The 25,057-nt window shown below is 44.3% G+C and overlaps 2 protein-coding genes across 3 annotated transcripts in view; one reads left to right on the top strand and one right to left on the bottom strand.

Moving 5' to 3' along the window:
- Positions 1 to 19,999, top strand: part of sipa1l3 (signal-induced proliferation-associated 1 like 3) — a 57,008-nt gene extending 37,009 nt beyond the window's left edge. The window contains exons 5-23 of one of the 2 annotated variants that reach the window (XM_019887655.1): positions 2,759 to 2,947; positions 3,323 to 3,497; positions 3,615 to 3,718; positions 5,110 to 5,267; positions 5,749 to 6,331; positions 7,767 to 7,865; positions 7,943 to 8,118; positions 11,084 to 11,341; positions 12,061 to 12,243; positions 12,567 to 12,691; positions 12,958 to 13,094; positions 13,165 to 13,604; positions 14,564 to 14,794; positions 15,113 to 15,275; positions 15,450 to 15,624; positions 15,688 to 15,837; positions 15,922 to 16,048; positions 16,164 to 16,245; positions 17,767 to 19,999. In XM_019887655.1, coding sequence (XP_019743214.1) covers positions 2,759 to 2,947; positions 3,323 to 3,497; positions 3,615 to 3,718; positions 5,110 to 5,267; positions 5,749 to 6,331; positions 7,767 to 7,865; positions 7,943 to 8,118; positions 11,084 to 11,341; positions 12,061 to 12,243; positions 12,567 to 12,691; positions 12,958 to 13,094; positions 13,165 to 13,604; positions 14,564 to 14,794; positions 15,113 to 15,275; positions 15,450 to 15,624; positions 15,688 to 15,837; positions 15,922 to 16,048; positions 16,164 to 16,245; positions 17,767 to 17,955 — 3,744 coding nt within the window. In that variant the 3' untranslated portion in view covers positions 17,956 to 19,999. Of the gene's footprint in view, positions 1 to 2,758; positions 2,948 to 3,322; positions 3,498 to 3,614; positions 3,719 to 5,109; positions 5,268 to 5,748; positions 6,332 to 7,766; positions 7,866 to 7,942; positions 8,119 to 11,083; positions 11,342 to 12,060; positions 12,244 to 12,566; positions 12,692 to 12,957; positions 13,095 to 13,164; positions 13,605 to 14,563; positions 14,795 to 15,112; positions 15,315 to 15,449; positions 15,625 to 15,687; positions 15,838 to 15,921; positions 16,049 to 16,163; positions 16,246 to 17,766 lie in introns of both variants that reach the window. The other variant, XM_019887654.1, reaches the window with a different exon arrangement.
- LOC109526384 (ribonucleoside-diphosphate reductase large subunit) lies at positions 19,888 to 24,475 on the bottom strand. Its single transcript, XM_019887657.1, has 4 exons — positions 24,265 to 24,475; positions 21,412 to 23,393; positions 21,085 to 21,273; positions 19,888 to 20,860 (listed from the first exon to the last, which is right to left on the bottom strand). The coding sequence occupies exons 1-4, from the start codon at positions 24,281 to 24,283 to the stop codon at positions 20,651 to 20,653; spliced, it is 2,400 nt and encodes a 799-aa protein (XP_019743216.1). The 5' UTR covers positions 24,284 to 24,475; the 3' UTR covers positions 19,888 to 20,650.
- Positions 24,476 to 25,057: the final 582 nt, after the last annotated feature.

Consider the following 25,057-nt stretch of genomic DNA (forward strand, 5'->3'; position numbering starts at 1 on the left):
CGGCCACCTTCTAGTGGGACATGCCCGGAACACCTCAGCAGGGAGGCGTCCAAGAGGCATCCTAATCAGATGCCTAAGCCAACTCATCTGGCCCTTCTCAATGTTTAGGAGCAGCAGCTCAATTCTTGAGGCTCTACCAGATGACAGAGCTTCTCACCCTTTGCGATTCAAACAGAGGATCACGAGCGTTAACGTTGACCTCACACACGATCGGCATGAGATACGGGGTCCAGCCTTACACAGTAGGACATTTCAAACTCAAGACAGGAAAAAAACGATATTGGTGCATTAAACATGAACAAATATCTAAACAATTAATAATAAATAATAAAAAGAAATAAATGATTGCTGCAACACACTTGGAAATGAAACGGAATATTAAAAAAAAATGAATGCTGACTTTTTCTTTCTCTGTCACTGTACCTTAGGTTTGACTACTGCAATATTGTAATCTCACAATGTCTACCTTTCCCAACGCAGTCGATCAACTTTTGCTATGTCAGGCGCCTCCAAATAAATAAATGTGTCCTTTCCTGGACACCTTTACCTAGAAGTAAATAGAGGTGACTATCATTCTTCCCCAGTGATTTTGTTTTTAGCCTCTCTTGTTGTTTTTGTGTCTTCAAACATTGAAGAACATGCACATTCTGCCCACGCAGGAAGCCCAGAGCCGATTCCAACGCGCTGCCACATAGTCAATTGTAATTCTAAAGTAAATATTCGCCCCACGCAAGCAAAGCACATTGCACAACGTGGGAGAGTACAGGTACTGTACAATGAAAATGATAAAAGAGCTGTACTGCAAATGAAACAAATATGAGAAGCAAATCACCCAATTACATATTTTTTTAGGATTAGTGTTCCTTTGCCGTGTTGGTTTTCTAAATCACTTGTCGGACTGTGTCACAGTGAAGCCATCAAACATCGTTTTGTCGGTGTGGCCGCCGTTGTTGTTTTTAGCTGGATTACATGGCTGCCTGGCCTCATCACCTTAGCTGCGCAACAACAATGGTGCTGCTTCACCATCTAAAGTACACAGAGCTGCAGTGGTTGCTCAGCCTGCTGTTCCCACACGCATACAAAGGGAGAGATAGATGGCAGACTTTATTCTTTCTGTCTCGAGGCGCAGCTGCTCTGAAACATCCATCCGCTTTTAGTCTTCCATTAAATTCGCGGTGCAGCAGCGCTGACGGAGCAAGGTGGGCCGACTTCCTCTGTTCGCCATCGCTCGCGCCCACCTTCAAACATTCATATATGCAGTCCTCTGAGCTAAGTTTCAGAGCACTGTGTGAGCCAGCCCTGAGTACATTTTTCAAGAATGTGCTTGCTTTTGCATATGTTGAGGAGCAGCAACTCTGCCCTCAACTGAAATCTATCTTTTTTTTTTTCACCTTAATATGTTGAAGCAGGTCAATTTCCCTCGCGGGGTAGCAGCCCGCTACTGAGTGGAATATTAATTCACAATACAGCTGGACATTAAAAAAGAAAAAAAAAAAACCCTCCACGGTCATTCTACAAATATGTGTGTGACAGAGAGGAAAAATGTTGCTTCAGCGCACGGGGCTATGAGCAGTTGTCAGGCCATCCGTCATTCACTGGACCTACTTCAAGCTCCCAGGCTACTAATCATCCATCCTTTTACCTCCTTGGGCCTTGAGCTTCACCTGCTCGTGCCCTCTATGAAAAACACGCAGGGGATCAATATTGCACTCCCCGTTTCATAACCTCTTATTATAGTATTTCATTCACGCTCACGTTCCAGCTAGGCGTCGCTATAATCCGTCAAAATGCAAGTGAATCGTTGATTGGGCCAAGTACGACATTTTAGTATGCCGGCACTGTCGTACGTAAGGTCGTAAATAATTGATCCATAAGAATTATGTGACTTTGTGGAATTGAAGGAGTCATATACACTTATTTCATGATTTAAAACTAAATGTTTGAACAATGTTATGTGTTTGTCAAAATACCGCTAGAATCAAGTGTGAATACAGCACACGTGTCACCATTCGTTTGGAGCCTCTTTTTGAGCGGCTGTGTCACATGCAAGTGAGCCAATGCTCACCGAGCCCATCTGCAGGACTTCAGCTTTTGCATCAATGACAAATAAGGGCCAAGCTATAGGCTGGATATTTGCTGAGCCCCAACATAAACACAGCATTTATTATATTTTCAGTCATGGAGGCAGCACTTTATCATTGAGCCCCCAGTTTAAACTGTTCAATTAGTGTGCAGATTTGTGTATGGGGGTGCATGCAGCGGACAGAACACCACAAATACATGTGAATGCTATAACCATACACTCAAGTTAAAATTTGATTGTCTAGATTTCTAAATCAGCATTCACTGCACTTTTTTTTTTAAAATAAATCAATTAAAATAAATAGAAAAACAGATTCACACTAGCATTCACACCAATGGACAATTTACAGTCTTCAGTGAACCGAGTATTTAAATTTTGTAATGTTACCATCATCCTACCATGTTTAACTCAGAATAATAGATTTTTTAAACCATTTAATTAGAGGTGGTTCTGAAAATGGATGGATGGATAGTTGATATTTTTCTCAGTTTGTTTCCCAAGCACTCAAATATTGTTCAGTATGAAGTTGTTTCTAGTTTAATAATCTGCAGACCAGAAATTAGGAGAATGTAATAATGTCCTTTTCCCTTGTCCCTGGAAGTTTTCCTGCCAAGTGTGATAAGAAAATCTGAAAGTATGTGGTGTCATTTCCTGTATGCTTCCATTTGCACACAGCTGGTGACACTGCGAGGGTCCATCTTAGAGGATGGGGTGGCGTCAACAGGGAGGCACGGCACGGTACGCGGTCTGCCCCTCAAGGAGGTCTTGGAGCAGGTGGTCCCCGAACTCAGCGTCTCTTGCTTGAGACTTGCAGTCAGCACGCCTAAAGTCACGGAGCAGCTCCTTAAGCTCGATGAGCAAGGGGTTAGTCAACTCTAAAATACTGAAAGTGTGACATTTACTAAAGTTCCAAAGTGCAAATGAAAGGAGCTATATGGTATTTATAGTCATTTTGTGTCAAACGTTTAGAATGTAATTCAAGTCGAAAATACAATATTATATGAGCTGAACTGACAGGCTTTAAAGGGTTTTTATGCCTGACTCTATATCAAATCAAAGCATCTTGGCTTTATTTAATTGAAGATGAATTACAAGTGTATTTTAACAACTGCTCCTTTATTTACAAGAATAAACCTTCAAGAGATCTGAATGTAAATAACACAGAAACACTAATTTTATGCTTTGGTTTGTTTGCTTTGCTGCGCCAGAGTTAACATCGTCATCTGTGTGTCTTGCTAGTTAAGTCAGAAGCACAAGGTGGGTGTTCTGCTGTGCCGTGCGGGCCAGAGCACCGAGGAGGAGATGTACAACAACGAGGAGGCGTCACGCGCCTTCTCTGCCTTCCTGGAGCTGTTGGGCGAGCAGGTGCTCCTCAAAGGTTTCAGCAAGTACGCCGCGCAGCTCGACACGAAGAGTGAGTACCCAGAAGAAATTCCTTGGACTTTAACATTAGTAATATTGTCCTCATGCCTTCCTTGGACAACACACATTCATTTTATGTGGAATTGACACTGCTTCCTTGTTACTGCAGCTGACTCAACAGGTACCCACTCCTTGTACACCACCTACCAGGGCTATGAAGTCATGTTCCACATATCCACCATGCTGCCATACATGCCCAACAACCCACAGCAGGTAAGAGTCACAGTGCCCCAGTGTCAAGATAAAATGTATGTCTATGGCAGCTGTCGAAACCCCTTCAAAGTCCAACTAACAAATCTTCGTTCGTCATTGTTTTTATGATGTGTGACAAGCTCACAACCCTTCATTCCATGAAACTTCTTTATCTTGGTCCAGCCAGGACTTGTTACGTAGTGTTGTCTTTTGTGACAAACCAACTTTTAGTATGCATGTGGCTTGGCCTGCAAGTGTAAAAACAATCAGTGTGTGGCTATTTTTGATAATTTACATAATGTTTGCATGTCCGGCTCACATGGGGCCGATGAGCTTAAAAATGGACGTTGGCAGTCTACCTGGGCTGAAGAGCATTGTGATTTGTTTCCTTACTTAATATCTTACAAAAGTACATTATTATGGACAGCTCTTTGATTACTTTATTTATTTTTTTTTACAGCTAGTAATAATTTCAAGTTTGAAATACGTGAACAATTATTGACAGATGGTGGTGAATTTATAAACGGAGTTCACTCGTAACAGAGTAAATAATTAACCACAAATTCCCGATCTTTAATCCATTATTTATACTTTTTACATTACAAAAACAATTGTGTTTATTTGTTTAATGATTTATAAAAAGCTTAAACAAGCGTCATAGGTAATATTTTAGGTGTATACTTTGATTTAGACTCATACTCAAACTTTAACCTTTATTTTTTGTTTGTTTGTTTCGACAGCAGGTCCTCTACTTGAATAAATGGCACAATATCTCCATCCAGAGGCTTCCACACTGCAGTAGCATGTTCACATTCCTTATTCAGACCTCTAGGTGGTAGCATATAACATGTTAAAATGATCACCGGTGGCTGAAGAGATGCTATTTGAAACAGTAGAGAAAAAAATAATGTCGATACTATATATAATGGCCATTTGAGATTGTAAAACTGAAAGGAAATCTGATTAAATCTTATTCATGAAAATAGCAAATGTCATCATCCTTCAAAATCCTGTAAAAATACAAATATGTAAAACTGGTAAAAATGGCAAAAACTATGTTATTATTATTGCGGAAAAGGCGCTTCTGTGTCTGTGTATCTGTAGCCAAACAGTAGACTGCATTATATAATTTCTACTTTTACACTTCCATCGGCAGATGAACGGAGATTGGCAGCACCACCAACAGACAGCCTGGATGCCGTCCCATGTCACAGACACACACAGCTAGACACAAATAGTCCTCACAGAAAGTGGGAAAAAACTAATTCCATAAAGAGCGGTTATGAGGGGATGGCGGCACCCATTTCCAAGTTCCCTTTTCAGACTTGGTTCCTCCTTCTGAAGTTTGCTGTGTAAATACTTGACATTTTTGTGCCATGTTATTCATATTTAATCTCCTGCCTTCTCCTTAGCTCCTACGAAAGAGGCACATCGGGAATGACATCGTCACCATCATCTTTCAGGAGCCCGGAGCGCTGCCGTTCACCCCTCAGAATATCCGCTCACACTTCCAGCACGTTTTTGTCATTGTCCGTGTAAACAATCCCTGTTCGGAAAACACTTGCTACAGGTAAACGTTTTGTATAATAGTATAATATTTGTATTTGAAATGGACTCAAATTCAGTCAGTCAACAAACATTACAGACAACCAACAACGTCAAATAAATACCGCATGTATGTATTTAAATGAAATTCAATTTAACACACAAATCCAAACAAAATAAATTGATCATGTTTGGACCATTGTCTGCTGCTCTCTCACCCCCAACCGCACAATTAATCAAAAGATCATTGAGACATGCTCTTTGTAAAATTCCCAATGTGAGAGAGTTCACAATATCACTAAGATTATCACACACACACACACACACACACGAACATATATATATATTCCCCCCACCCAATTTGGTCCAATGTAGTCCGTTTGTGAAATCAAAAGCAAGCATCCGGCACTCAGTAATTATTTGTGTCGCAGCATTGTAAAGAACAGATGCCAATATTTAATAGTATGATATTCAAATCTTGACCTTTCTACCTTTGTCTTCCTCAGTGTTGCTGTGACAAGAATGAAGGACGTGCCTCCTTTTGGTCCAGCCATCCCGAGCAGCGTCACATTCCGTGACCCGAACACTTTTCGGAACTTCTTGCTCGCCAAAATCATCAACGCGGAAAATGCGGCGCACAAGTCTGAGAAGTTCCACACCATGGCAACGCGGACGAGGCAGGAATACCTGCGCGACTTGGCAGAGAATTACATCAGCAGCACCCCCATGGACTCCGCCGGCAAACTGAACAACCTCATTTCCTTGGCGTCAAAAAAACGCGAACGCTCGAAAGCACGAGACGCGGCCGAGCTGGGGGCCGCGGGGGCCGTCGCCTGGAGGGTCCTGGCCCAGGACTTCAGCGGTGGTGGTGCTGAGCTCCGCTGCGCCCTCGGCTTTTCCGCCGAATATATCCTCCTGGTGGACTCCTCTACCAAAGAAGTGGTTTTCAACTGCTTCTGCGCCGACGTGATCGGCTGGACTGCTGAGCGCTTGTCTTTGAAGATATTCTATGGCAGAGGTGACCATATCGCCGTGCGGGTGCTTGAGGGCGGCGCACAGGATATCAGGGAAATGGTGCAGCGGTTGAAGGTGAGGCATATTGCTTTAAGCATCGATAAAATTACAGGCAGTGTTTCTTAATTGTTCTCACAGTTTGTCCTGATGAATCTTGTTACCTCATGTTCTTGTCAGAGCAGAATGATTTTGGTGGGGGTGGGGGTTGGGGGGGGGACATAATGAATAACAAAATTAAGTATTGGGGAAAAAATACAGTATACATTGAAAAAATGTAATTAAAAATGCACTGTTGGTTTTGCATATTGACGCTCCAGAGGATTAATAATACAGTAGGGTTTTCATCCAACTGTTCTTAATGCACAATAAAGATAAGGCACAATTAAAGTCAAACTTCCAACATCTAAAGCACCTAAAGTAGTACAGTTTGGAACTGGACCAAAATGAAAATGATTCATTTCCATTTTCTGTTTTGAAGTCAGAAGAAAACCCAAGTTGGCCAGGATATATACCGGTATATTATAATTGTGTGTGACTTCCATTATATTCCACTATAATTCTTTTACAAATTCAAAAGCCAGTACAGACATGCTCTAATTATAACCATCCATTCATTTTGTGTAGCGCTTGTCCTCATGAAACTAGCATGCCTGTTTTTGGAGTGTGGGATGAAGCTGGAGCTGGAGCCTCAGCTGACTGCAAGAGGCAGGGTAGACCCAATCGCAGGGCACATATAAACAATCATGTACATTTACACTTATGGACCCTTACTAATAATAAGAATAAGAATACTGGTAATGGGTTTTATGAATGAAAAAATGCACAAGTAATGTGAAACAGCAGTGGATCCACTACAATTGAAAGCCCCTGAAGTAATGCTATTTCGACCTTAATCAACATGCATTTGCCTTGTGTATGTATTGAAATTAAAACTAATTCAAGGTTGAACAGTGTCCCAGAATTGATTATTAAAGCTAATCAGCCTTTGATATAGGCATATACTGTAAAGTAACACATCAATGAACAACTGAAGCCTTGAATGGATATAAAAGTATGTAAAAAAAATTAACGCTAATAAGATCCCCATACCAGGACTGTTAAGTTTTTATAGCATAACTAATTAACATGAATCAAGCAATTATATAAAAAGATTTAATAGCACTCTGTATGATCACATAACTGGGGAGTTGCGCAATTGCCCGTAGGCTCTGATTAGGGTCCATTTCCATATTACGTAATCCCTGTGACATTTGATGAATTAAATGGCCAGCAATGGAGATTTCCTAGATAGAGTCTTAATCCAACAGAGAAAATAAACAGAACAGGTTCATCTTTGCTGAAGTAGCAAATAACATGTTGATCCTGTGGCTGATCATGACTACAGAGAGCCTGTTGACGTGGTGGAAAAATTAATATTAGAAAGTATCTCAGTATTAAAAGAAAAACTGTCTTTCAAATGCCATGTTACTTTTCAGAATTTCCAAATTTGCATGCTTCATCTTGTTTTTAGTCACTAACTGTGGGATGCGAGACGGTGGATATGACACTGAGGAGAAACGGACTGGGACAATTGGGCTTTCATGTGCGCTTGGACGGCACCGTGGCTGAGGTACTGTTAGCAGCCATGTTCGCCTGTCAAGGGTCCGCACATGCTTTTGATTTAACCTGAAGTGTGTTGCCATGCAGGTTGAAGAGTACGGGTTTGCCTGGCAGGCGGGCCTGAGGCAGGGCAGCCGCCTGGTGGAGATATGCAAGGTTGCCGCCGTGACGCTGACTCACGAGCAAATGATTGACCTGCTCAGGACGTCGGTCACGGTCAAAGTGGTCATCATTCCCCCGTACGAAGAGGGCGGGCCGCGGCGGTAAGTAAAGTGCATGTGTACGTGTTTATCATTCTGCTGTTGTAAAATGTCTGCTGTGAGTAGTTTGACGAGGGATGGGTATAATAAACAGTGGCTAACAACATTTTAATCGGAGATGGCTGTGTCCCTACTGGTATTTAAGACGCTGATTTCCCTTTTTTTTTTTTTTAGACTTTCATGTTTCATGTTTTTGACCTATGAAAGCGGCGCATTATAGATTTGTGTTTTAATATATAGCTATGACCTTTCAGAAAAAAATCCACCTGTTGCTGAACCTACCTCTCAATCCTTGAATACATATATTAGTATATGAACCTATGATTGTGACAACTTAATGAACTGAGGAAAAACAAGGCCAGATTCAGAATTTGCGCAAAAAAAAAAAAAACTGGAAAAGTTTACTTGCATCTCAGAAAAAAAGTAAGAAATTGTTGACCAGTGAAAGTAATGGCATATAACAACATGAGTAAAGGAATTCGAGCAAATTTGTTCGTGTGTTTCACATTGGTAGCCCTCTACAAACAATACGTTTCAGTTTCAAAAAGGTTCATGACCCCTCATATAGACAAACAAACATCCACACTCACATTCACACATGATTTAGATTCTTCAATTAAACATGCACGTTTTTCAAGCATGGAAGGAACCTTAGGTAACACCCGCAAAGCACAGGAGAGAACATGCTAACACCGCACAGGAAGGCCAGAGCCGAACGTAGAACCTGACGACTGAGAGACACAAGTGCTAATCACTCGTGCGCCCTGCTGCCCTTTTTTTCCTGCCAAAACGACTGTCAAAAATAACATTCATCACTCATAACCAATGCCATTCAGTCCAATGCCCGTACTCTTGACGCAAACGCACAAAAGCGCGGCTGAGATGAGATGGTGGGCAGAATTTTGTGTGGGAGGGTGCGAAAAGAGGAAGCGAGCAAACAGGCACAAACTAGGACACATGGAAGAAAAACAGAGATTTTGGTATTCATTTTAGCCTTCCTTTTTCCTACTAGCAAGGATATTACTTGAGTTTCTTGTTTCTAGCACCATAGTTCTTTGCACCTCGCATGAACCTTGCAAATAATGATAATGAGTAATGCCTTTGGATGCTGTAAAATGGTTGTAGGTAGAAGTAATGGCTTGTATGAACATGTCTGTGTGCATGCATGTGTGTGAGAGGGAGTCACTCGAACACAGTCATTGCGGTCACATTGCTTTATTCATAGAGACCGTTTAATTACACCAACTTTCAACCCTTTCTCACATACAGACACACACACACACACACACACACACACACACACACACGCACACGTTGTGGCAATGGTACAGCTAGTAATTAAGAGTCTTGTATTTCACTCTTCCCCCTTCCTCTCTGTATCTCCCTTCTCCTGCTCATTCCGCGTTATGCGCCAGCCAAGCCGATTGCATGAGATTAAGGACTGGAATCCACAGGAGGGAGGGTAAAAAGGCAACTAAAAATAAATAATACAAGCGATTGGATGCGATTCATTAAAAATGCTTTGCGGGAAAAGAGGGAGGGATAAAGGGAGAGGAAGGCGGACCGGCGAGAGGAGGACAACGTGTCTCAACAGCGCCGAGCGCGGGTGAAAGGGAGTGGGCGGATTGAAGATAGAAAGAAGAAGGGAGAGTTGCCTCCGCTCTGCCTCTGGTTCTGAGAGTGACGGATACGGCAGAAGAGAATGTGTGATAGATGGCGAGAATGGTTTTAACCTTGCGCGCATGTTGGGGGAGCGCCAACTGTGTGGGAAGAGACCGTCGCTGCACGCATGTGTAGGCGCTTTGGGTATGTACTACTTTGACAAAGCGAGACAGGGAAATATTACAATGAAGCTAGATATCTCAAGTCTCTTCGTATTTTGCAATAGAATGCATGTCGTTTTCATTTTATTTGCATGATGCATATTAGAAGGCTTAATTTTAACTGAGCACTTGGATTAATCGGGGCAAATGTCTAGCCAAGTACAACTGATGTGAGGCACTTGCTTTGCCAAATGGCACTTAAATGCATAATTTTTAGAATTAACACTTCATCGCATGAATTAGCTTGGATGTAGCTAACGTGCACAGCTAACATAATGTTATTCTTCCAAATGCCAAATGCGAACTAGTTCAGACTGAATCAACAGTGCATGTGCTTTCACAGCCGTTACTGCATTTCCATCCATCCATCCATCCGTTTTCCGATCCGCTTTATCCTCACAAGGGTCGCAGGGGGTGCTAGAGCCTGTCCCAGCTGTCTTCGGGCAGTAGGCGGGGGACACCCTGAACCGGTTGCCAGCCAATCGCAGGACACACAGGAGACGAACAACCAGCCGCGCTCACACTCATACTTAGGGACAATTTAGAGTGTTCAATCAGCCTGCCATGCATGTTTTTGGAATGTGGGAGGAAACTGGAGTACTTGGAGAAATCATGCAAACTCCACACAGGAACGCTGTAGCCGGGATCAAACCCACGACCTCTGCACTGTGAGGCCAATGCACTAACCGCTGTCACACTGGGTTAGTGCATTCGTGCACGGGTTAGTAACACCGTTACTGCATTTCATTTTTTTTTCAATTGCATCAAAGCATCAGCACGGTGGGTGAAGTAGTGGTTTGCTTTTCTGCTTCAGTCGACAGGTCCTTGGTTCAAATCTGGGCTAAAGGGTTCATGTGTAGCGTTTGCATGTTCTCGGCGTGCTAGCTTGGGTTTTCCTCAGATACGCCAACTCCCTTCCACTTTAAAAAACACAAAAAACAATGCATGTTATGTTCATGAAAGACTTATCCATAGGTGTGAATGTGATGGTGAATTTTTGTCTATATGCGCTGCCCAATTGGCGACCAGTATACGGTTGTACTTCTCACCTAAAATGGAGGGGCTTATTAGTAGTCGACATTATGTGGTAAGCAAATGGATTTGAGTATAATGCTTATGACTTGTTCTGCTTGTGATTATTTCAGGGGCTGCACAGAGGAATATGAGATGAAGACCATGGAGCAGAAGCCCGAAGCTGAGCCTTTGGCCGCGGGCTATCGGCCCTCCCCTCGCTCGGGTTGGCGCTGGGACAGCCCGCCCGTCCCTCAGGGGCTACACGGGACCCCCAACCCACAGCGGTGGGCCCCCATGGGCCCACCACCACCACCTCCTTTGCTGCGTTCCTCCCACAAGACTTTGATGCCAATTCCCTACAGAGAGCCTCAGCACTTCAATTCTAAGAGGTGAGAGCGATGCCTTGAGGCTGCAATAATGATCACATTCATGAATGGTACTAGCCAACAAGTTTAACTTAAATATGAGGATTAGCATGTAGTAATGAATAGTAATTGTATACTGTTACTTGACATTGAAGGTTATTTGAATCAGTGTGGGTTGCCTCATTAAAAAGAAAGAACAGAAAGGCAGCAACAGAAACCAGAAACATCTTCCTTCAGAGTCTTGATTTGGCATGTTTATTTTTTTTCTACATGACAGTAAAGCGGATTGATTTTTAAGGCTAATCTTGCTTTTTTCACTTCTGATATCATCGTCAAGTGTGCTAAAGGCCTTAATTATTATGTTGTTTTGCGCCATAAAATACCGGAGGACACATCATGTGGTATTTTTTCCCCACATTTTATACCAGGGGTATTAAAAGACTTTCCGACCCCTGGAGCAAAAATGCACACGCACACAAAAGTGACAAACAACAGTCGAGCAACTAGCAATTTTTGTGGCGTTCTGGAAACTTCTGTAGACTGACCGCCTCCAGAGCAGTAGATGTTCACCGATCTGCGTCCTGAATGCAAATTAATGGCGCTTGGTGCTGACCATGTACTCCCCTCTTTTGCAACTTTGATCTCTCATCATGTTCACACAAACAAGAGTAGTGCACATTAGCTCTCGTCATCTCAATGTCTGGTTCACCTCTCCACACTCTTTCTACTGTGTGTCTGCTCAGGCCCGTCAGCTACCCAGAGAACCACTACAACATATCACCTGCTGGCTGTGACCGAATGCTGCCTTACAGAAATCCCTCTGCCAGCTTCTCATCACCCTCCTCTGGCCTGGTAGGCCTCTCCACCATGGGGACACCTGGAATCACACCGGGGCCCTTTGTGCGCTACAAATCTTCTCCTGACAGGTGAGTGGGTGTCGTCTCTTATAGATTATCTCACAAGTCCGTCAAAACAACTGCCGTGTACAGAGATGGAAAAATACCTGCTTTTGTGTAACTGCAGCACATTCAGATGAGTGTTAGCAATATTGTGGAAGAATCCTCAGGGTATTCATTGCGGTACAGGTTTTATTGAACTGAGATGTAAAAAGGAAGCAAAAATGTGAGTCGAAGTTGGGACATTCAAAGTAATTCAAAATGTATGCTTTTAGTGTTTTGCATCAGTTACGTGTGTTGGGAATGTTTCTTGACTATGGTCTTCATGTTGAAACCTACTGTGTTCTGTGCAGATATGGAACAGGACAGCGCACCCTGCTGTCCTATGATCCTCACTGCAGCGTGGACATCAAGTCCAGTGGAGAGTCATCATCTGGCTTCACCAGTCAGGAGAGCACCATGGAGCGCTGCAAAACTGGTATGTTGTCCCCCAAAACCACAGCTGCCACATTCTGCATCATTGGTCCAATTCTAGGGTATGATTGCATAACTTGTTTTTCCTTGCCCTCTTGGGGGTTGAGATCAGGGGATGTCATTAATATTTGTCATCTGTGGGCACGTGAAGACCTATGAGATTTTTTGGTAATTTAGGGCTAAATAAATAAATGTAACTTGACTAGACAAGTACCTGATTAATGCCTCTTTGGTTACATTTGATGTGATCTTTCTGTGTTTTGTGTGTAGAACCCCTCTGGCATGTTCCAGCGGCAGCATCCAGGATGCAGGCTGCTGCTGCTGCTGCTGGGGGTGGTGGAGGAGGAGGCCAGAGGAGACTCAGACAGGACGCCCAAGGCAAAGACTCACCAAACAGACACTCAAAGGTTCGATTTAGTTTTGGAAGTTATCACTCTGTCACTTTTCTTCCTTTAACTTCCTCTGTACGCGCCACAGGGTGAGCCCCAGTACTCTAGCCCCTCCAGCAGCAACACACTGTCGAGCAACGCCTCCAGCAGTCACAGCGACGAGCGCTGGTTCGAGGGAGGCTTGGCAGCTGACAGAGGGAACGGGGGTTTCCCGGGCGACCCTGTCGAGCCCGATCCGGATCACCTCAGTAAAGGCGGATCCAATGACAGTGGCATCGACGCGCCGGCCTATTATAACAATCACAACAGTCGCCATGTATCTGGCGGCCAATCCCACAAGCCCTCGCATGGGGCCGTCTCCTACAACCAGGAGCTGTCCGTGGGAAGGAGTGGTGGCGGGGCGGACACCAAGAAACGGGAGTCATCCCCGGGCATTTCGGCTGCAGCCAATCAGAACAAAGGGTATCGCACTCGGACGTTCCCGCCTCCTAAATCCAGTGCTGAAAAAATTGAGGCGTTCAAACCAAGGTAAGAAGTCAAGTCACTGTGGTTTATTTTAGGTCCGCCTACTCATCCTCGCACACCTGTCGATTAACCCTCGCATAGCTAACAATTTGGGCTACAACAGCAACCTTTGGAATTATTATCGGGAAACGTTTTGAGGCACCATATATTTTATTGAAACTCCGGTTCCTCGACAGTCATATCCTGCCTGTTTTGGATCCCTCCCTACTCCAACTCACCTGATTCAAGTTGATACAAATTTGTGCTGCGGGTGGGAAAAAAAACCTTTTGGTACTGGTTTGGTATTAATCAATCAAACTTTATTTATGTAGCGCTTTTCACACATAAAAATGCAACGCAAAGTGCTGTACAATTAAAACTTCTAAATTACAACCTGCTCCCCTCCCAACATACACAGATGTATATCCCCACAAGCATGCCTATGCTCAGAGAAACCATATGAGGGGAAAAAAAGCACCGAAGGGGAGCTAAACCACGCTGAGTGACAGCCGCCACACCTTCCAGCGTGGACGCCCGCCAAGAGGAAACAGTGGCGCTTAATAAATGAATAAATAAATAAAAGGGGGTTTGAATTAAAATAATTAAAATAAGTACATACATAAGTTGTTGAAAAGTCAAGCTAAAAAGATGTGCCTTAGCCTCCTCTTGAAAACATCAACAATCTCTGAGGACCTGATGCCCTCTGGCAGGGTACTCCATAGGAGAGGACCAAAATGGCTCAATGTTATGAAAAATTCAGCAAATCTTAGTCGGGGAGACCTGGATGCTTTCCTTTTTTTCCATGTTTTCAAATTTCATTTGAATAATGTCGTTGTTATTTGTTTTTCATTTAACCAGCAGGGGAAAATTTACTAAATATAAGAAATTGAATTTTTGTGACCCAAAAAAAAACCCCTGTACTTTCGGACCAATTTGATCGGCCGTAACTTGTACGTATATCAAGCTGTGTTCTTGTGTTCTAGAGCCTACACGCCTCAAGGTTACGCGACTCCCACAGGAGACAAGACACGGCCAGTCAGAGCCTCAACCATCACGCCCACTTCGGCCCTGATGGGCGCCATCCCTCTCTCTAGCTCCGCCCCCAAAGCCTTTTATGGAAAGAGCAGAGAAAGCATCTTGCAGCCTGAAGACATCAACCCGTCACCTTCCAATGCAAACACCTCATCCAGGTCCGACAGCAGCAACGGCAAGACGTATGTTTGTTTTTCTCCTACATTAATAATACCTTCTATCCCATCAAAAAAGTAACTCACACTGTTGTAGTGGTTTTGTGTGAAGGTTCTCACAAGTGGTGGCCTGAGATGCAAGTTAAATTTGTTTCATGACTACGCGGGATAATTTCTAAACACTTGTATCTCAAATCATCTGTCACCACGGAACTGGGTGTAACTGTCAATTTCAAGCATGTCAAATATAAAAATGTTATTGTGACGCCACCACGTGGCAACTTTAGGCAATTTCGAACCTTTTTGGGTGCGTCTCAATTACCACTTGCATTTGGCTGTTTTTAGTCAGGTTGACATGAACTCGAAGAATGTGTTCGGGCAACCGCGACTGAGAGCATCCCTGAGAGACCTGCGCTCTCCACGGCGGAACTACAAGAGCACCATCGAGGACGATCTGAAGAAACTGATCATCATGGACAACCCTGCAGAGTCTCCGCAGCGGGATCCAGTGAGGACCACACACTCCTGCACACAGTTAGACCAAGACGTAAGATATTATGCAAAATGTGTCTCTTGTAAAATAGCTTCCGCTCACCTGTCACCTCCACCGCGGGGGCATTATTGAGTACGGCTACAATTTTGCATATACTGATTGCTATTGTGACTCTGTTCTCTCCTGCAGTCCCCCAGGCGCACGTTGCAGCGCACCTTTTCCGACGAGTCTTTGTGCAGCGGTCGCAGGGACGCCAGCTTTGCCAATTCTGAAAACCAGTCGACCCCCATCGACGTGCTCTTTACGTGCACTTTGCCCATACGCAAGCACTCCACCTCCTCCACCCACGGACAGCCCAACAAGGGTGAGTTGCACTAGTTTCGTGCTTACACAGTTTGTTGTACTCACTACAACCATTTCCCTTCAGTGCCGCTGTCTGCATCAGAACTGTCCCTAACTGAGGTGAGAGACAAAGTCTCCACACTGAGGAGGCTAGATCCCGGACTCATGCCCCTGCCTGACACGGCTTGTGGACTGGAGTGGTCCAGCCTGGTTAATGCTGCCAAAGTCTATGAAGGTGGATATTACCAACTAAATTTATCACTGGTGGACAACACTGTGAACGTAAGAGTCCAATCAATCACATGGTTTCTGCTTTCAGCACAAAGAGCCGTGTCACTCTTCTCGCTGACCGAAACACTAGGAGGCGGTGTGGACATGAGGCCTGCCAGCAGTCCTGTGCAGTTTCCCACTCCTCAGACGCCACGGACCACACCCACCTTCAGCAGGTACCTTACATTTCGAGACATTGCTTATGCCCGTCCCACACACACTTATCTTGTTGACCTTCAATGTGATGTGCACCTTATTTATTTATTCATGTATTTATTTGTTTATTTGCAGCGACGAGATACCCAACGAGTTGTCAGGGCGTCTCCACCATCTGGAGGTGATGTTGAAACAGCTCAACGATGACCTAGAAAGAGTGAGTCAATCACCCTCTTGTTTTGTGTTTTTAACAGGATTGTTGTTTGCTTAGTTGGTGCACGAAAAATCTTCACCAGTCCACAGTGAAAAATGACCATTTTTGGGAGCGGTGCCTTGAATTGCGATTTAATTGGTTCCTCAAAACTCTCAAATCTTTCCCCATTGAGATGAATGGAAATGCCATTTGTCTGTTCAAGCGCCCATGGGTCAAAGAAAACCCATAAAAACAAACGACAGAACATTTTGTAATGTATCGTTAATAAGAAAAATAGCACTCCTACCAGTATTGTACGGTATATTTTATAAAAACATTCATTGATGACATGATAAATAGAATATAAAGAATTGAATCACAAATTTATGCATCATGATTTCATGCATTAAAGCAATGATCCTCCACTTTTAGTGAGCCAAGGCACATTCTTTGAACTCGAAAAATAGCACCGCACACTACCAAATAAAATTGTCACCAAAAGAGGATATATATGTCAATTTCATACTTTTTGCCATCTAATACAATATCATGTATTTGTTCTTTTTGTCACTATAAGTTGCTGGCATAGCTAGATGGACAAAGATACATTATTTCTTGTTAGTAAATAAATTTCTCACCAATTAGTAAAATGTTATCATTGACCGGGGCAGACCGTTAGACCTCTCATGGCACACTGGTTGGGAATCATTGCATTAATATATTGTGCTGCTTCATCTGGTGTGCGCATATTGGCCACCAGGGGGAAGCGTAAGGCTATGTTGAAACTGCGACTCAATTCTGATTTTTGTTTTTGCCAATATGCTCCACATATCAGATTTGTTTTCATGCAGTGTGAACAGTAGAATTGTGAGCTTTTTTCTCAAATCCGATCTGGGCCTCTTCCGTATGTGGATATAAATCAGATATGTATGCGATGCGTTTGCAGATATGAACCGCACACATCCGACCTCTATATTATCAAAAGCCCAATATTTCCTCCACGTTGCTTCTGCAGGAGAACTCGCATTTGTTTTGTAGCGTGAACAAGTACTTAAAGATAAGATTTAACAAAAAAAAAATCTGAATTTGGCATCACGCCCTGCGGTGTGCGCATAGCCTAAAACATACAGCTCACTAAATGTGAATTTGATGGCGAAACACAGATGTCTTTGCTCGAGGATAAAGAATATATGCTTGTGAATCTTGTGTGCTGTTTGCATGTGTTTCTACCACTTGTGTTCAACTATAAATTGTTTTAAGGCTTAGAACTACCGCAATAGGATTTTAAATTCAAATTATGTTGGCTGGTTAAATACACATGATCTTTGATATAAAATAACCTGTGATGGCGATGGGTATAGTGGGAGAAAAAACTCCCGGGTGTAGCCCTCATCACCCCCAGAACTCGAACTGAGTGAGAAACACATCTATGTCATAAATTCAATCAAATGATTGAATGAGAAACAACACTATCGCTTACATGTGTCATCTGTCGTGCTGTAAAGGAAAGGCCAGTATGATACCCTTGCATATGTGTTGTCTCAGGAAAAGCACGACAAGGTGGCACTCATGGCCGAGATGGCCAACCTGCGCGAGAACAACCAACGCCTGCAGGAGGAGAGTGTGACAGCCAGTGAGCAGCTGCGCAAGTTCAACCGACTCTTCGGCCACTTGGGCGAGAGCGAGCACGCCGCACACCCCGCCGTGCACCAGACGCCACCCAAGAGGGAATGAACATAACTGGACTGCCTTAAAACTGGAAAGATTTCCCACCTCACACTTCAACCCCGCCCCATCCCTCTGAGCCTCTTATTTTTCTAAATCTTCTATGGTTTCTACGTTCGAGGAGACTGTTTGAATCACCCGGAGAGGCCTAAACACTGTTCCTGCAAGCCAGTCAGCCAAAAACACATGATAGACTACAATTCCCATGATGCACTTGAAGTCCCGCAAGCGTTCCACAGTCTTAAGTACTGTACATATGAAGCCTGTAAGGTACACACTCGCATATCCCTGTAATCTATATTGTATTGATATTGTTGAACTACGAAAGTGTGTGTGGGTGTGTGTTTATATGGTGACAAGTGGGTGACGAGCAATCTAGTTTACGGAAGACTCGTGGCCTCTCATCGTTTACACTGAGGACCTTTAGTACTGGACATATTTGTATACAAATGCATACAGACTTCCCCGAGGTGGCGGCGGCGGTAGTAAAAGCGTTTCAAAGAAAACACTGAGCAGCGCCTCCAGAACCCAACTGCAAACACGTATTTTTTTTCGCTCCTTGGCTAGCATTTTCTATACTTTTGAGCACGAATGAGCCTATTAAGCATTGAGCTAATAGCACCAAAGCTAAGTGGTCAGGGACAGTCTAAAATGCTTAACGTTTCTTGCTAATCTCGTCACAATTTTCATCGCTACAGTCATGTCGCCACAAAGCTAAGTAGACTAGTTTGAATGTTTTTCTATTGCTTTGCGCGCTAACTGGCTGTGAGGTTAATTAGCATTTCCTACTATTGATCTTTTTTCTCATTGCGTTGACATGTCAGCATAAAGCTTAAGTGGATGACTTTTAACGTTTTTGATGGCAACTGGCAGCTTGGCTAACTCCTTAATATCTCATCCTTCTTTTACCGTAACGAGAAGTCAAGTGGTTGACTTTTAGGTTCTTCTATACCTTTGAGTGAGTGCTAATTCTTTCCCCATGTGTCCTTTATTGTCATTGAGCTAGCACAACGGCAAAAACCATATTGGTGACTTATTTTTTTTCCCCCACCAGCCTCTCTTGACGTCCTACTAAAAACGACATGTTCTTTCTCCTATCCCAAAAATGCATATATATTTTATTCCCAAAATTCCAAGCTATTTCTATACTTGTCTTGGGGGGGAAAAATAACTCAAAATTATGCTTCTCTTATCATTTACTGTACACGTAGGGTGACAAAATGGCCCCCTTCTGTCTGTGGAAAAAAAAACAAACATTTATATATTATAAATCTATTTTTCATACAGTAAGACAAGTTTGTGCTTTGTGGCTGCCGGTACTTTTTGATAACTCCGTTAAAAATGTTTGCGATGACTGGAACTGTTTGAATACTAGGCTCAGGTTCCTTATGATGCTGGACCTACACGCAACACCATCACAGGTACTGTTTGAAGAAAAAAAAAACTAACAAAAATGCATAATTGCTTCTTACTCGCCATTGCAGCTTTCCCTTTAAAGCTTCTTCTAGCTGGAATTTAGTAAAGTTGAGTTTGCCTTTTGTGGAGAGGATTGATGATGACCCGAGTGAAGCCACAAGTGGCCCCCTTAAATCAGGGGTGGGCAACCTAATCTGGCCCATCATGCAATTCTAAAAAACTCAGAGGAACTGAAAAAGCCCAATTGCATTTAAATCACATGGTCACCATGAACAAGTTCTGGTTCCCCACCCCTGTTTTAAACTCTGGACGAGAAGTCACACTCTTCTCTTTTCCCTCCATTCAGGTGTCGACAAGTCTTGTTTTTGTCATGTAAAAACAGTGTTTTGTTTTAATGTATAACAAAGCTATTTATAGCCTCCAGTGATCCATGTTGAACAAATCAGTAATGGTAATATTGTACAATTTTTCTTTTTTATATGTTTTGATAATTTATTTGTTGTAACGCATACAAGAGTGATGATGTGAAAAGAGGGTACTATGTTTTATTAGATCATCTTAATTCTTCTGTTTGCTCTGGGCTGTAATAAGTGTACATTGAAAGTGTAAATTATGTTTTCATTTTATAAAAAAAAAATACAATTCATTCTCAAATTTTTGTATGAATTTCCATTGCTCTGTGACAGACATCGGCTAAATCTCATTTGCAACCTGCCTGATCCTTTTCTGTGAAGTCAGCTCCTCTTGCCAAAGATGTGACTGTTCCGAAAACAAGAAGGGCCAAGGCTGGGGGGGAACAACCAAACATGGTCACATCGGTGGGCAAATTCATGGCCGCTGCAATAATTGCAAAGACATCAATTGTCACTCAATGCCACAAAGCCATCCATGCAAATCATCGGAGTAAGAGGACTCAGCTGGTCAAAACAAGGCGCCTGCCAGTGTCGACATTTTCATTCATGGCCGTGCTGGCCCTAAACAAAAGTTTGGTAGGTGTGCAAAAGGTGCCACATCACCCAACGAGCTCAAAGTATTGTACTAAATGTCCTGCATTTCCTGAGCAGTTGACATTGGAGCAGTCCCACTCCTTTGAATGATTCGCGTATCAATCTAACTGTTGCCAGCTTAGAGGAACAATGAACGTTGCAATTGAGAGACTGCGATCCATCCAGTGGTAAATATAAACAATTTATTTCATTCATAATGAGCATATTAACACTGAAGAACAACACCGATCTCGTTGGAACAAAACTGCTGGAGTTGAATAGAAGCAGATTGGAGGGATTGTTCAAGAGCCGCACATGACGCACTCGTCTCTGTTTTCCAAGGAGCACACCATGGCAGCCTTGTTGCGTTCCTTGGAGTCTTGCTCTGAGGTTTTCTCCGGAGTGCCGTTGGTCAAGGTAGACCCCTCCTTTAGCTTCTCCTTGTCCAGTGTGAACTGGATGGGGTTGGCGGCAGGCTTGGTGCGGAGGTAGTACATGCCTGTCTTCAGACCCTGAGACCAGATGGATGACAAGCAGGCATTTTAAAGAAGTTAATACTTTTTGTGCCTGTTCCATTTAGTTGTGTCCTGTGCTACAATGACAAAACAATTGTTTCTTTTCTATCCCAGGACTGGCCCTTCTGTTTTAATCAAACAAGAACTCTGTCCGAATCACAGACACAGGGGTCATTTGTCGGAGAGCGGTGTAAATCTTCGTTCTGCATCATGACATGTACCTGCTTCCAGCCAAAGAAGTGCATGCTGGTCAGTTTGCCGTAATTGGGCTCTGCGATGTGGATGTTTAGCGACTGGCTCTGGTCAATGTAGGCACCTCGGTCGGCGGCCATGTTAAGCACTGTCTTCTGGGAAATCTCCCACACAGTCTTGTATAGCTGCTTAAGGTCATCTGGGATTTCTGCGATGTCCTGGAGAGGGAATACCCAAGATTTAGGATTAGGAATACAATCATCACCCATTAGACTGCAGATATTTTTTTTGTCCTTTTTCTGTATTTACAGATGATACGTAATACAACAGTAGGTAATACTTCATGGTCACCCTACCTGTACGGATCCATTGTGAGCAATTAGCTGGTTCTTCATGTCCTCGCTCCATAGCCCCCTCTCAGTGAGATCCTTCAGTAGGTGCGGGTTGACGCACTGGAACTCGCCGGAGAGCACCCTGCGTGTGTATATGTTGCTGGTGTACGCCTCAATGGACTCGTTGTTGCCAAGGATCTGCGCAGTGGAGGCGGTGGGCATGGGCGCCAGCAGCAGGCTGTTTCTCACACCGTGCTTGGCGATCTTCTCCTTGAGTAATGTCCAGTCCCACAGCGGCGTGGGAATCCGCTGCCACATGTCATACTGGAGGATCCCCTTGCTGACAGGAGAGCCCGGGTACGTCTCGTAGGGGCCGTGCTCAGCGGCCAGCTCGCAGCTGGCCTCCAGCGCGGCGTAGTAGAGAGTCTCGAAGATCTGAATATTGAGTAGTTGCGCCTCGGGGCTCTCAAAGGGCTGCCGCATGAGAATGAAGGCGTCGGCCAGCCCCTGGACGCCGATGCCAATGGGCCGGTGGCGCATGTTGGAGCGCTGCGCCTCAGGCACCGGGTAGTAGTTGATGTCGATGATCCTGTTGAGGTTCTTGACGATGACTTTGGTGACGGCCGCCAGCTTCTTGAAGTCGTATGTGCGCTCGGGGGTGACGTACATGTTGAGCGCCACGGAGGCTAGGTTGCACACGGCCACCTCGTCCTGGCTGGTGTATTCGACGATCTCCGTGCACAGGTTGCTGCACTTGATGGTGCCCAGGTTCTGCTGGTTGCTCTTGCGATTGCATGCATCCTTGTAGAGCATGTACGGCGTGCCCGTCTCTGTCTGAGACTCGATGATGGCGTACCACACCTGCTGGGCTTTCACCACCCGCTTGACCCGGCCCTCCTTCTCATAGCGTGTGTACAAAGCCTCAAACTCATCACCCCAGCACTCGTCCAGGCCAGGGCACTCATTTGGACACATGAGCGACCAGTCCTGGTTGCTCTCTACCCTCTTCATGAACAGATCTGGGATCCAGAGACCGAAGAACAGGTCACGGGCGCGCTGCTCCTCTTTGCCTGTGTTCTTCTTCAGCTCCAGGAAGTCGAAGATGTCAAAGTGCCACGGCTCCAGGTACATGGCGAAGGCGCCGGGCCGCTTGTTGCCTCCCTGGTCCACGTAGCGCGCCGTGTTGTTGTAGACACGCAGCATGGGCACCAGGCCGTTGGAGTTGCCATTGGTGCCGGCGATGTAGCTGCCAGTGGAACGGATGCAGCTGACCGCCACGCCGATGCCACCTGCCGATTTGGAGATGAGGGCACACTGCTTGAGCGTGTCGTAGATGCCATCGATGCTGTCGTCCTTCATGGCTAGCAGGAAGCAGCTGGACAACTGTGGCCGGTTGGTGCCAGCGTTGAAAAGAGTGGGTGAGGCGTGCGTGAACCATCTCTCTGAAAGCAGGTTGTACGTCTCAATGGCGGCATCCACGCGCGCGCCGTGGATGCCCACCGCCACCCGCATCAGCATGTGCTGCGGGCGCTCTGCCACCTTGCCGTTGATCTTGAGCAGATAGGAGCGCTCCAGGGTCTTGAAGCCAAAGAAATTGTAGGAGAAGTCGCGGTCGTAGATGATGGCCGAGTTCAGGCGGTCCTTGTGCTCCAGGACAATGTCCAGCGTCTCCTTGGAGATCATAGGCGAATGACGGCGATTGAGCGGGTTGACGTAGTTGAAAAGGTCCTCCATGACATCGCTGAACACCTTCTTGGTCTCCTTGTGCAGGTTGGAGACCGCGATGCGCGCTGCCAAGATGGCATAGTCGGGGTGCTTGGTGGTGAGCGTGGCGGCGATCTCGGCCGCCAGCGTATCCAGCTCCACCGTGGTCACACCACTGTACAGGCCCTGGATCACCTTCATGGTGATCTGAGCCGGGTCCACGAAGTCCGGGTTGAGGCCATAGCAGAGCTTCTGGATGCGCGAGGTGATTTTATCGAACATGACGCGCTCTTGGCGGCCATCTGGAACACAACCATACAGTCGCCGTTACAACCAACAATTAGAAACTTTGCATTTCCCCATCTTTGTAGTTTTGACAACGGTTTTATTGAAAGTATTCTAATGCAGTTTTTAAGATGTTACAGTTTACCATTTTAAAATGTGTACTGTATATAATCGATCATTTTGGTTTTATACATCCATCCACCCCCCACCCAACTCTGTTACATAGTCATTTGTCGTATGTGGAGTAACAATATTAGCACCATTTGCCTTGATTGAACACATTGGTTAATCTAAAGTAAATTTTCGTAGACATGGGTCCTGTCAGCCTCAGGGTACACAAACTCTGGAATATAGTCGATTTTTTTTGTTCCATTTATCGCGTGTTATTAGGGGTCATTTAGGGGCATTGGGGGGAAAAATGGGGTGAAAGAATGACATTCAGAGCAGGCATGTACGGCAAAACTGTAAGCAAAATTCTGGTTCAGTGTGCGCATGCGCTTCTTTACATAAACAGTTTGGCGCCAAATTTTGACAAAGGCATCGAGGAAAATTAGTGTAGAACGGCGCAGTAACGACATATTACATCAACTTCTGTACGACTGTATCGTTTATAAGTTGTTGGTTGGTTTTTTTTCAACCGAATATGCCTGCTGAGCTTCATTTAACCCAACTAGAGAACTCAAATTGGCTATTGTGTACTGCTTACGAACACTGTGTACACTCTACAAACTCGAGTTTGTCCCGCGTGACAACACTGCTTAATCGCGAAGGTATAACACCACAAAATGTTTTTTTTTTGTCTTGTAACAAGAAAATTAGTGAGGATATGAGCGACGAGAAGCGGAAGGCCTCGAGAGACAGCAGCTAAACCGTCCGGTTGGCACTCACCTCTCTTAATCACATGCATCTTGGCAGCGTGTGGTTTAGTTGGTCTTCCCACAAAGCGACTCTTAATCGTCCTTTCCGCGGCGTCAACGTTTCTGCCGCTGAGTGTCGTGAGTCTTTGTCCAGGAGACAGCGCGGGAAGAAGTAGCCCCTGATCCGTAAAACTCCCGGTGACGGTATATTTGTAGAGATGGGAAGGGAAACCAGGTTTGACACATTGTCCAATCGGCATAGAGAAAGGCATTGTTCGTAACACGTGAGCGCCAATCAGAAAGGCTTTCCTGTTCGACAAGCACATTCACCAATCGGCATCCAGAAAAGGGCGGTTCTTAAAACAGATGAGCCAATCAGAACCTGTAAAAGTGTCTTGTTCCGGTTGTTTTCCCGGATTAAATTATGGCGGGATTGAAAAAGTAGGTCAAAATCAAAATGGGAGGGGAAAAGAAAACCGGAAATGTGTTGTGGCGTAATTATTACTTAAAATAAAATTGAGGGAAGTCAGGGAAATGTTTACATTAAATGTTTATCTGTGAGGTCAAAATGCAGTCCTTAAATGCGCGTTTTCGGTTGTCAATCAATTATTGTTAAAGACTAGGGTTCTCAAATTTTTACTCCCAAGTACAAACTAAAAGGTTCTTTATCTCTGTTCATAAAAATACTTTTATATCAAAAAAGTATTTTTAATATTATTATTCACCACTGTAATATTCGGTACAGGTTGAACATTGAGACTGTGTTTAAACATCCATCCATCCATTACTGTATCTGATCTCGTATCCTCACAAGGGTTGCGGGC

The sequence above is a fragment of the Hippocampus comes genome, unplaced genomic scaffold (assembly GCF_001891065.2).
Source record: "Hippocampus comes isolate QL1 unplaced genomic scaffold, H_comes_QL1_v1.1 scaffold6, whole genome shotgun sequence".
NCBI lineage: Eukaryota > Metazoa > Chordata > Actinopteri > Syngnathiformes > Syngnathidae > Hippocampus > Hippocampus comes.